Raw genomic sequence first — 12,486 nt, 5'->3', positions numbered from 1 at the left:
CCAAGACTGATTTCCCACCAGTTGTACTTACAAAACAACGGAAACTCCGGGTCTTCAGAGTTCCGCCTCCGACGATCAAGTTAGAAGGTGTTCGGAGTAATGTAAAAGTGCGGAAAGTAAAGGTAAATCTTCTCGAATTCTGAGATCTGGTGATTTCTTTATTTTTTTGAGAGAATTGATTGCGTGTAAAACAAATAAACCCCCATCCAAAAGGGGGTAAATCTCCTTATTTATAGGGTCATTGGTAAATGTGCCCTTAGGTCATTCTGACCTAAATTGGTGGGCTACGCCGTTTTGCGGCTTTCTCGGGAATTGGGCCGTGAAGGCCGTCTTTTTCCCTGCTGATTAGGAGTGCCACGTGTCAGTTAGGGATTGGTTCATTTTGAACATCTCTTAGGGTGACACGTGTCACCTTCTGATTGGGCCACATGGCCTGGGTATTTTTACCCAAAACAATACTAACTCTGTTACAATGATATACTTTTAAAGCTAGTATATGTAATATTGGGTTGTGAAATCTTGCCAGTCATAGTGCAATGGTATTAAATGATTGCAATGATATTAAAATAACTACAGTGGTACACTAAATTTGAAAATTAAACTGACAAAATGTAGTTTTATCACCTTTTATTATTTTACTAATATACCATTTTATCCTTGTTATGTACCAACAAATACATAACAATATTCTCTTTAGAATTCCTCTAAGTAATGTATAACAAATACTAAAATATTGAAAAGCACATGGGGGTGAGAGAAAGGAGGAAAGAGATGGATAAGTGTTGAGTAAAGGATTTGAACACACAACCTATGCAAACCAAGTATATTCAATGAATCAATTGCATAACCATCTCAGCCAAGCTGTTATTCTATAATTCAGGTTCATTAAAAAGTATATATATAATATTTTTTAAAATTTAGATTTTGGGGCCCCAACTAATGTGAGGCCCTGTGTTGTTGGGCTGAACAACCCAATAGCCGACCCTGCTCACTAACCTCCCTGGCCTCCTCAAAATATCCCATCAATAGAGAGAAAACCCTAGTGTATCTACTAGAAAACTCTTAATCAAAAAGGGATTCAGTCAAATTAAATTATCATGGAATTAGGTACACTTCTACAATTATGATACACTAATTAATTTGATATGAAGATTAAATTACGTATTCAATTCATTTAATTTTAACACTTTTTCCTTCACTATTTTTTATCTCATAAGATTTTTCAAGGTAAGTCTTAACAAGGTATCTATATTAATATTTAATAGCACGAAAAGTTAAAGGAAATTTAGAGTGTCCACGTGTCATTTTTTGTTTATTTTTTTGTATTTTTGTTAAAAATTAAAATTAAAATCACGGGTGTTTGTCATGATAATGTTTTAATTTTCCTTTTTTTTCAGTTTCTTCTCAAAACAATACTTCATTCACCTTCCCAATTCCCAATGTTCAGCTAATTTATACGGTGATTTCACCAAATGCCATAAAGTTTTCACAAATTCTAATGATTAATGGAGTTAACGGTCGTTAGTCGTTAATGGCATTCAATGAATTTTTTACAAGCTCGATGACATTTGGTGAATTTGTGAAAACATTCATGGCATTTGGTGAATTTTTAAAAAGGTAAACTTTTGGGTGAGACGGACTCACCGTGAGTCCGACGCCAACACTCACAATACCATTAATTCATCAACTCTCGCTAAAAACGAAATCCAACCATCATCACCTCATTACCCACTTCCACCGTCTTCCTCCACCACCACCACTTCCATCGTCTTCTTTGTTTTGGGTTTCTTCGTCAACGTTTTCGGGCGGCATTTTCCGGCAGAGAAGACATTGAAATTGAAAGAGGGAATAAAGAGAAGGTGGATGAGGGAGAAAAAGGGACTTGAATATCGATGATTCAAGAAGAAGAAGTGTATTTGTGAGCTTCTAATTGGTCGTAGAAAATCTCTGGCGGTGCTAATAGCTAAGGCCTCACCGCCATTATTGTGTAGGAGCTGAGGATGGAGAATGTTGCTGCTGCTTATGGAGTTGAATGAAAAGAGGGGTTTTGGATGTAATGAGGAGAGAGAATGTTCAATTATATTCTTATTCTTTGTTCTAAGTGTAAGAGATGCTTTGTTTGATTTAAGTGGAAAATCCCAATCTGGAAGGGTTTCCATGGATGTAATGAGGAGAGATAAAATATTGTAGCCATGGAAGAAGAAGAGGGTCAGTCGTGAAGGAGAAAATAATGTCAGGTATTAGATTATTATTGTTTGGTATTAGATTATTATTGTCAGGTATTAGATTATCATTGTTTGGTATTAGATTATTATTGTTTGGTATTAGATTACTATTGTCAGGTATTAGAATATCATTGTCAGACACATTAGACTTACGGTGAGTTTGGACTCAGGCAAAACCTTCTCTTTTAAAAAACTCAGTGCATTTGGTGAAATCACCGTAATTTATACATCAATCCCTTTGTTCAAGACATTTATTGTCATTACACAACGATCTTCAGTTTATCCCTTTCTCTCAGCTATTCCCCAATTAAATCTCAGTTATGAATTTAATCTCTCTTACCTTCTTTCTACCCCAAATCAAAATTTTACTTCCCCAATTCTTAATTATTGAACCACATAATTCATTACGGGTTTGAATCCTCTATCCCCTATTGTTACTCATTCTATGTACCATTTAATTTTATTGGTCCACATCATTTTAAATATCCATTTTCTTATTTAATTTTTAATAACAAATAAATTAAATAAAAGTTGCATAATTTATATTTTAATCCTTATCTCTCTTAAATGACGCCCTTATTTTACCAGATAACGCCCGCATTTAAACATGAATGGACAAACATACCCTTGCGTGTATTCCATATTTTTCTTCACTGGCCTCTAACTCAATCGTACATTCTCTCCTCCCAACAAACCACCACCGACCGAGGGAAAGATTATCGGAAATATCGCCAGAGTTAGAGTCGATTTTTGTAGAGGTGTAGGTCAAACGCCTAAATTTTTCAAAACTCTAGGGGTGTAACGCCTATAATTTTCAAAGTCCCTAGGAGATTCGAAAATTCTACGCATTTCCCCTTAGAATTTTCCAGTTTTTTTGCGTTTTTATCATAACTTTTGATCCCAAACTCGGATTAAGACAAATAATATATAGTTGGAAAGCTTTGGAAGTCTATTTTTTAACCCAATTAGAATCAGGTTAATATCATATCTAGATCTTAAGATATGACTAAAATACTAAGTTTAGTCCAAAACCAACACCCTTCCACTATTTCAACCATATCTTAAAATCTAGAAACGGTATTGACTTGATTCCGATTGGGTTGGAAAGTATACTTTCAGAGCTTTCCAACGTTATATTATTTGTATAATCCAAGTTTGAGATCAAAAGTTATGATAAAAACAAAAAACGCAAAAAAAATTGTAAAATTTCTAGGGGTGAAACACCTAGAATTTTCGAATCTCCTAGGGACTTTTGAAAATTCTAGGCGTTCCTCCCCTAAAGTTTTGAAAAAATTAGGCATTTGGCCTCCACTCCCAAAAAAAAAAACATCTTATATTCCGGCGATGTGTCCAATGATCTTGCCCTCAATCAGTGGTGGTTTGTTGGGAGGAGAAAGTGTTAGATTGAGTTAGAACATGGAATACACGCGAGGGTATGTTTGTCCATTCATATTTAAATATGGGCATTCCATAGTAAAATAAGGGCGTCGTTTCACTTTTCACTTAATTTTGTTTTAGTCCTTATATTTTACAGCAGTTTTCTTTTTTTTTTTTTTTTTGAAAAATTTTACAACAGTTTATTCTCTCCCAATTTTTTTCTGTTTCTCTATAATTCTCAACATATAATGTGTGATTTCATAATTAGTGACATGATGAAATGTTTTTTAATTCAATCATTTTCCAAACTTACTATGCTACAAAACTCTCATAAGGCAATCACCTTCTTCAACACTCTCATACCCCCAAAAATTCCCCCAAATTCGATTTCTAGGGTTTGGAATCTGCTACAATGTGCATCATTCTGCAATCTCAAAGTCCATTGGCGCAAAGACGAGAAGCTCGACGAATCAATTCGAGCCGACAAGAAATGGCGGCTTTGCGCTCGAATCGTCAAAGAGGTTCTCAACGAACCAGGTCAGGTGATGCCATTGCGCTACTTAGAGAAGCGTAGAGAAAGATTGAAGCTCAACGTCACTACAAAAGTATTCATTGATCAAAACCCCCTTCTTTTTGATACTTATTTTGATCGAATTCGACCTAAATCGGATTCTGTTACTTTTATTAAACCTAGTGAATCGCTTCGAAGATTTTTGGAAGAAGAAGAGCGGATTTATGCTGAAAATGAGCTGTTAATTGTTTCGAAAATTTGTAAAATGTTGATGATGGCGAAAAATAGGGTGATTAATGTGGAGAAATTGGTTCATGTTAAGCGAGAATTCGGGTTTCCGAATGATTTTTTGAGCAAATTAGTGCCCAAATACTCTAATTATTTCAAATTGGTTGGTGGTTTTGATGAGAATTCGTACTTAGAGTTGGTTTCTTGGGAACCCGAGTTTGCGAAATCTGTGATAATGTTGAAGGCTGAGGAAGAAGAGAGGTTGACTGGGATTAGGGTTAGACCTTCATTTGATTGGAAATTGCCACCAGGATTTTATATCAAGAAAGGAATGAGAGAGTGGGTTAGAGACTGGATGGAGATGCCTTACATTAATCCTTATGACGATGCATCTCATTTAGACTCGAGTTCGAGGGAAATGGAGAAGAGGATGGTAGGGGTACTTCATGAGTTATTATCGTTGTCGTTGTTTAAGAGGATTCCTGTTCCGATTTTAGGGAAGTTTAGTGAGGATTACAGATTGTCGAATGCATTTTCGAGTGTGTTTACTAGGCATTCGGGTATATTCTATATGTCTTTGAAGGGAGGGATTGAGACCGCGGTGCTGAGAGAGGCGTATAAGGGTGGTGTATTGGTTGACCGGGATCCGTTGCTTGAGATTAAGGACAAGTTTGTTGAGTTGTTGGAGGAGGGGTGGGAAATGAGGATGGAGGAATTGAGGTTGAGGAGGGAAAGTGCTCGTAATCGCAATAAGTCAGTGACGCTTGGGAGTTCGGAGTTGGAGTCTCAAGAGGATGATGATCATCTTTGAAATGGGGAGAAACGTGCTCGAAGTTGTTGTTATGCTGATGGCAGAGATTTTCGCACTGGTCCTAGCGTTCAATTGTTCATAGTGGCCTTATATTTTGGGTATTGATAGCAAAAGTAGAGTTGGTGGAATTCAGTTATATGCTAGATAATATTGATTTCACTTCCAATTTGATGTTGCTAGTTATGTTTGTTTACTTTGGATTTTAAATAATTCAATCTTAGGCTAGTAGAGAACCTGTTCCTTGGCATTTTTATACTTGCTCTCTATTATTTCTCGTTGTATGACTGCTCCTTTGTTCGAGTATAATTTCTGCTATAAATAACATGATACAAATTGTGAACACTTTGTGCAATTGTTGCTATACCATCTATATGCTTTTATGTGATTACAGCTGAATATATGCTAATTTAAATTCTCTAAGTGCATTAGACAATGTTTGACACTGAATTGAAAATGCTGAAGGTTGAAAGAATGTCAAAGAAAAACAAATATGATTTTATATTTTAGTTATTCACACAACTGAACCTAACATCTTAATGAAATATGGCTTTAGCTGTATTTGGCTATCTATTATTGTCAAAAGCTACCTGGAATGCTTTCCAATAGCTATGATCAGATTTGTCCAATGATTTTGTGTTTGCCCTCCCTAGCTAAATTCGGCTTCAGTTTTTTGTTTCTGTGTTGAGAGAGTACGAGTTCTAAAGGATTAACATCGTGTACTTATGAATGTGGTATATGTGTGAACATTGATCTGGCAGCCTTTAAGCATGATTTCATCGCAACCTTTCTTAAAATGAGGGTACTCTATCCTCAGATGGTTTTTGTCTAGTGTGGAGATACTGAGGTTTATAGTAAAAATTATTAACGGAAATTATGTTAGGAAAGTTTGCACGTTTCGTACTTAGTAGACATGCAGTTTGCAATTTTTGATTGTCTTACTTATGCAGGAGACGGGAAGGGAACTTCAACCAGAGGACAAATAGGAGCGAAGTTGTCATGACAACAGCTAGGAAGGCAAATATTATAATAATCTAGTAAATGTTGCTCACACAAAAGAAATGGCATATTTTACAACCGTCCGGAACCTAATCTGCTTTATATCAGCTGGTATTTCAAAATCACTCCCTTGTCATCTTCTGTTATATACCATCAAAGAAGCACCTTCTTGTGACCAACAAGAAGTGCATGAATGCCCTACTATTTAAGTAGAAGCTATTTAGATTTTACTTAAGTACAGAAGAACATTATTCTTTTATCTAGCATCTGTGCCCTTTTAATTTGTCATGCTGTTCAAGATGGAGAGAAAAAATATTGCTTTATGGGTTTTCATTACTACATTCTTGGCTGTGATATCTAAGTCAAATTGTCAATATAGACCAGCTCCTGCACTTCCATTCCCGAGTTTTCCTGCACTCCGTCCTCTGTGCCTTTCCCAATTTGCCCTTGTTAATCATGCATGTTCTATGCTTCCTTATTCACCGTTGCCCCCTCCTGCTCCACCTTCTCCACCAACTCCTCCTGCACCTGCTCAACCCCCTTGCCCCCCGAAAACTGGCCATCGACATGGACACCATCACAGGCATAGGCATACCAGTTCCGCCCCTGTAAGTGCTGCAGCAGAGGAATGTTGTCGCTGGTTGAAAGAAGTCGACACTCAATGTGTCTGTGATTTGCTCGTTCGTTTGCCTATATTTCTGGCCAAGCCTTCACATGATTATACGGTTAATGTTAGTGAAGACTGTAGTGTCACCTATCAATGTCCAGGCCGGGTGATGAATTGATTTGTGAGGTTCAATTTGATTTATAAGGTGTTAGGGTATGTACTATGTAGGCTAAAGGGGTATGGTAATTATTTATGCAACTTTTTAAATAATAGCTGTTTATGTATGGTGCTTTATTTTGTGTGTACTCTTCAAATAACATAGCTCTTTGCATATGTATAAGTATTAATTTCTTTCACTTCAGATTCTCTGTCCCTTGATTGAACTGTTGTAGCACTTTGAAATTAGTCTATCATGGTCTCACAAGCGACTTATCGCAACAACAATGCAACACCTTGTGAAATTCTGGCCATGGATGGTGTATGGGAAGGTCAAAGTGATTGTAAGCCTAATCGCCATATCGAAAGATTTGTGGAGATGCTTTGCTTAACATAGTAGCTTTGAAAACTGTCTAGCAGAAAGGTTCGTTCTTATAAACACATTGAAAGTGTCAATTTCTTGACAAATGATTTTAAAGACACCATCTCTATCTCCAATGGTGGGTCTTAAATTTTAAAATATTTTATACTTAGTTTTTTTATTTTTGTTATCTCCAATGGTTAGATCTAATCTAATTACAAACAGGCCCGTATCTAGGGCAGGGCAGGTGGGGCAACCGCCCTGGGCCCAATGTTGAAAAGCCCAAATTTAGTTATACTTAAGGCCCCTAAAAAAACCAAAAAACTATAAGATGTCTGTTATCAAGAGAAGTCAAACGGTTATGGTTTTCTTCCCCCTAATTTTTCGCACTAATTATTCAGTTGCCAAACTGTATTTAATTTACACCTCAAAAAAAATAAAAAAAAATCATTCAATCAATCCCCTTTTTTTGCTAGTTCTGTTTCAAAAATTCAATTACCTCTTATAGTCTTTCCAAACCTACATTAAATCCTTTCAAAATAAAATCTTAATTAACTCAAATTACTTAACTAATGATGAAAATATAAACGATCATATATCTCTTCAATTTCAATGAGCCATTTTTTTCTCTTTTTTCTTCTTATATTTTCATGCATATGTTTTCTGAATTTGGATTTGTTTGATTGGTTTCGTTCAATAATCTTGGGTAAAAGTTTTTCAGTCCCTTTGTGTTAGATTGTTAGATAATCCTTAGATTTCAATTGATTTCATATGAAATTGTAAAGCCCGTTTTCAGTTGATGGGATGCACTTGTGTGAAGACATACCTTTGTAAAGTTATTAGTTGGTGAAAGAATAGGTAACAAATTAAGAGCATATTTTTTTAATGCTTCAGCTCTAAGTATATTATACGAAGTAAGCAGTAAGAACATTGGTTGTTTTAGTTAACTATTATTGACTTTACTTCTAAAAATGCTAGTAGAAATTGTTTAGTATGAACATTTAGACTTTTATACTTCAATATATGTATATGAAATGTTTTATGAGATCGTTTATTTTATTTATTTATTTTCTTTTTTTGAGAAATTATAAGATTGTTTGTTAATCATAAGAAAAAGTACCATTTGTAGGGTTTTTTTTTTGCCCCTTAAAGTTTAATTATTTTAAATAATATGGAGTACTTGTTAGTTAGGGCCCCAAATTATATGTTCGCCCTAGGCCACCTAAATCTCAGAAACGGGCCTGATTACAAATATTTGAAATTCATCTTGGGGCTTTTACCTCTGGTAGTGAAAGTGTTAGGGGTTTGTCAGGTGACTTCACCAAGCGGGCTGGTTCAAGCTTCTAGATAAACCATGTTGGGTATGTAGACACTAACACGAATATCCGACTTATTTTTGCAAAAATAAAACTACCTCCGTGTTATTATAGATACGCTGATTTGACTTTAATTTTTCAATAGACTACATCCATCCATCCTTATCTTTTATAAGTCTGAGAAAACTCTAAATATTTAAATAGTGTTTGGGCAGGGCAATTATATCATTCAAAATGTTTATTTACTTATTTGCCTTCATTAATAATATTTTTTTTAACGTTTGAAAAACTCTTATATATAGTGTTTGGACAATCATACCCTTTTAAATGTATATTTATTTATTTACCCTCATTAATGTAGATTGTCTTTTTTAAAAAAAACTATCAAGAATAGTGTGCGGATTTTCATACCCCTAAGACCTAAAATATTTGTTTATACATGTTCTCTCATTAATGATGCCAACAACTAAATTTGTGACATAGGCTATATCGAAAAATCTCACTGGCGTGACTAGCTATGGCATGCATTGCACGTGTTAACTACCCTAGTTAACTATAAAATTGTGTACACATTAATGAATATATTTTATTAAAAAAATATAAAATATACATGAGACCAACCCAACAATACTTTTCACACACACGCGCACGTAACATATACACACTAACACACACAAACAAACAAAAATTTAATTTAGGTGATTGTTACTTTCGAGTCGCACTTTTGTCAACCCTAAAGCGTATCCAAATTTTTGATACGCGCTATTATGGTATCGGTTTTTTCGCTTCAGTTTGGTCAGATAATAATTTTTGTTTTTCGTAACGTTTAAATAAAGGCCATCAAAAACTTCAGTTAAAATCTACAACTAACCACCAATAAAAATAATTCTTAAACATTTAATATTTAAATCCTTCGTAGTAATACAATAAACTGATTGTAAAACAACTGTAAAAAAAAACATATAAAAGATGCTATCAATTACTAATTACTAAATAAACGGAGAAAAATTGAGGAGGAAAAGTGAATAATAATTTCGGGTAACAAGTTAAATATTAAAATGAAGAGAGAAATGAAAACATTTTAAGTAAAAAAATATTGGACCCGTATTTCTAATAAGCCCACAAAGTATAGGGCTGCCACTTAAAGACCTAAGCACAAGCCAGGATATGGATGAGGAAGAATCAAGCTAACGGCGTGATTGATACAAATAAGGCAAGAGGATCAATCAACAAATCAACAAGGCAATTATTTATACTAAAAATACGTGGAAGCATAAAGGCAAGAAGAATAAATCACGAAGATAGATTATGTAAATCCGTGTAAACTCGAGCAATCCCTAGGTATAAATAGCTAGAAACACGTGTATAGCCTCATTCATACTCTGATGCTGGAATTATTTACAAATTACTTAATAATAATCGTAGCTATTCTGACCAAGGAAGCTGTTCTTACTCAGTATTGTCGTTCTTTACTCTTATTCTTCTATTAAATCTTTATTCCTTTATCGTATTATTGTTCTTTGTTATTGTGATTGTTCTTGCAGGATTGATTATTAATACCCCTAAAACCTTAAGCAAATTCCTAAAAACTACCCCTCTAAGGGCCTGTTCGGTTCAGCTTAATTTCAGTTAAGTTCCTAATTTCCTTCTCTCATAAGCAATTCATTACAGCTCTATTTAGTTCAGTTTAGTTTAGCCCCAATCAGTTCAGTTCAGTTCAGTATATCAGAACAGGCCCAAGATTTATCCTAAACAAAAAAGTTAGTAATGTATAGTCTTTCAATTGGATTAGTTATCTGTACTTCACTTCGGATTGTTAAAAGTTAAAAAAAAATCCGACCTAACTCTAATATTTTGGTTCGATTACCCTAGAATGTTGATTACTATTGTATCAATTAGATAATTGACAAGACACACATTATTGTATAGTAATTGACAAATGTTGATTACTACCCTTAAAAAAATAAAACAAAATTGAATACTATCCCTAAAGTAAAAAATGTTATTAATTATTATCCTTAAAATTGATTAATTTTTACGATTACAATATTTAGCCATTTTTTGATTAGTTAGCCCTACATTACTTATCACCCTAAGTAATTTATACCATTTTAATCCCATTTTATAAACAAGTGGTGATTAGGGGATTTTTATCCACCAATCACCGTCTGACAAGTGGACCAACCAGGTTCCGCCACGTGTCCTTCACGTAGGCCAATAGGAGCCTGCCACGTGTCAATCACAGATACGTCCTCTACGGACCAATTGAGACACGCCACGTGTCCACCCATGCCAAATGGGAAACCGGCCAACAAGGCCCAATCCTGTTTAGAGGCCCGGTCAGCCCTAGGTTTACCCTAAACCTAGAGAGTGGCACGCTTCTCAAGACTATAAATACTTAATTAATCCTCATTAAGAGAAAAAAAAAGGAAGAACAGAAACGTTACGGAACACACTAATAACCGGCTGATCTCGCTAACAAAGCAGATTACCAACATTAAACACTCTCACCTAGAGAGACCTTATTACTTTAATTTCCGTATTAATTACTCCTTAATCAGGTACTAACTTGACCGTTGGAGGCGGAGCTCTGAGGAGTCTCCGTTATTTTGCAGGTACAAGCGTCCGGTTCCAGTCTCGGAATTGTAACTCTCCCGCAGGACATCAGAAAACCCCGAAACATTTGGCGCCGTCTGTGGGGAGAGTACTTCAGAGATGGCATCCAAGTCTGTACCGACTCCTGAAGAGAGGCGTCCCCTAAACGACCCTCAAGTTCAGTCGGACCATGACACTGAAAGTGAATTTGAAGTTGAAACTCATACAGCTCCAGACGGGACCCTAAGGGCCCGACGTACCCGTCATACCGAAAGGAGGGAACAGGAGCATCTTCAAACAGGAAGCGAGCCAGCAGGCGCACCGCCTGCTCGGCAACAACCGACTGATGGGTCTGCTCCCATCACAAGGAACGAACTCATGACCTTCATGAGGGACTTCAAGGGAGAGATTCAAGAGTTGATCAACAAGAAGCCGCCTGCTTCAGTCAAGGAGCAGTCGGCCAAGAAACCTTCCACTTCACTGAAGAGGAAGCCAGTTCAAGGGCGAGAGGCGACTCCTTATCCTAAATCTAGGAAGCGGGAGCCACCTGCCCTTGATTTCACAAAATTCCGTTATCCTACAGGAAATAGGAAACCGGTTCGTCATATTCAGGCGGACGGGTCAAAGCAAACATTCACAGATGCTCGGCTACTGCTAGAGCAGAAGAAGAGTGACCGATTGTCAGAGTCGGCTTCTACTTCAGACTTTCAAGACAGTTTGCGAAATGCCTCGATGAGGCATACTCAGTCGTACCATGAGAGTCAGTCAGGCGGCACCTCCCGTCAGTCCGGCTTTCATAGTGCCCAGGCGGTACCAAACTTACCATTTGTGCCGCAACAGTATTTTATGCAGCCACCTCCATTTGGTGGACCTGCAGCAAAAAACGTCCAACCTATGGACTGGCAGCTACGGTTGCTTAGACTTGGTGAACAGCCGTCGGCCTTCTCCAAGGAAATTACTGAAGCCGCTCAGCCGGCCAAAGTGAAAAATGTACTAGTAGGCGCCTATGACGGCACTACTAACCCAGAAGACCATCTGATGGCATTCACCAACCTGATGTACCTTCAAGGGTTGGATGATCCCACTTGGTGCAAGTGTTTCCCAGCGACTCTCAAAGGAATCGCACAGCAATGGTTCGGCAACCTGCCGACTGGTTGTGTAAATAGCTTCAGGACGCTTGCTTACTTGTTTGCCTCCAACTTCGCCATGAACATCCCTGCGAAGAAAACGACCCTTGATTTGGGAACAATTCAGCAGGGCGAGAAGGAGGGGCTTCGCTCTTACATCAGGCGGTTCAACCTGA

At 36.7% G+C, this 12,486-nt stretch overlaps 2 protein-coding genes across 2 annotated transcripts; both read left to right on the top strand.

Annotated features, from left to right (window-relative positions):
- Positions 1-3,359: 3,359 nt before the first annotated feature.
- Positions 3,360-5,492, top strand: LOC110694977 (protein ROOT PRIMORDIUM DEFECTIVE 1-like). The gene has a single exon (XM_021872164.1). It carries the CDS (start codon positions 3,851-3,853, stop codon positions 5,150-5,152), a length of 1,302 nt encoding a protein of 433 aa, XP_021727856.1. The 5' UTR covers positions 3,360-3,850; the 3' UTR covers positions 5,153-5,492.
- On the top strand, positions 5,161-7,116 carry LOC110694978. The gene is made up of 2 exons (XM_021872165.1): positions 5,161-5,250; positions 6,100-7,116. The coding sequence occupies exon 2, from the start codon at positions 6,436-6,438 to the stop codon at positions 6,931-6,933; it is 498 nt and encodes a 165-aa protein (XP_021727857.1). The 5' UTR covers positions 5,161-5,250; positions 6,100-6,435; the 3' UTR covers positions 6,934-7,116.
- The last annotated feature ends 5,370 nt before the right edge of the window (positions 7,117-12,486 follow it).

The sequence above is a fragment of the Chenopodium quinoa genome, unplaced genomic scaffold (assembly GCF_001683475.1).
Source record: "Chenopodium quinoa cultivar QQ74 unplaced genomic scaffold, ASM168347v1, whole genome shotgun sequence".
Lineage (NCBI taxonomy): Eukaryota > Viridiplantae > Streptophyta > Magnoliopsida > Caryophyllales > Amaranthaceae > Chenopodium > Chenopodium quinoa.
The sequence above is the reverse complement of the archived record's forward strand: the minus strand, read 5'-3'. Positions and strand labels throughout refer to the sequence as shown.

What these genes read in the sequence shown, in the direction of transcription:
- LOC110694977 (XM_021872164.1), top strand. Translation starts at nt 3,851, where the DNA reads ATGTGTGATTTCATAATTAGTGACATGATGAAATGTTTTTTAATTCAA.
- LOC110694978 (XM_021872165.1), top strand. Translation starts at nt 6,436, where the DNA reads ATGCTGTTCAAGATGGAGAGAAAAAATATTGCTTTATGGGTTTTCATT.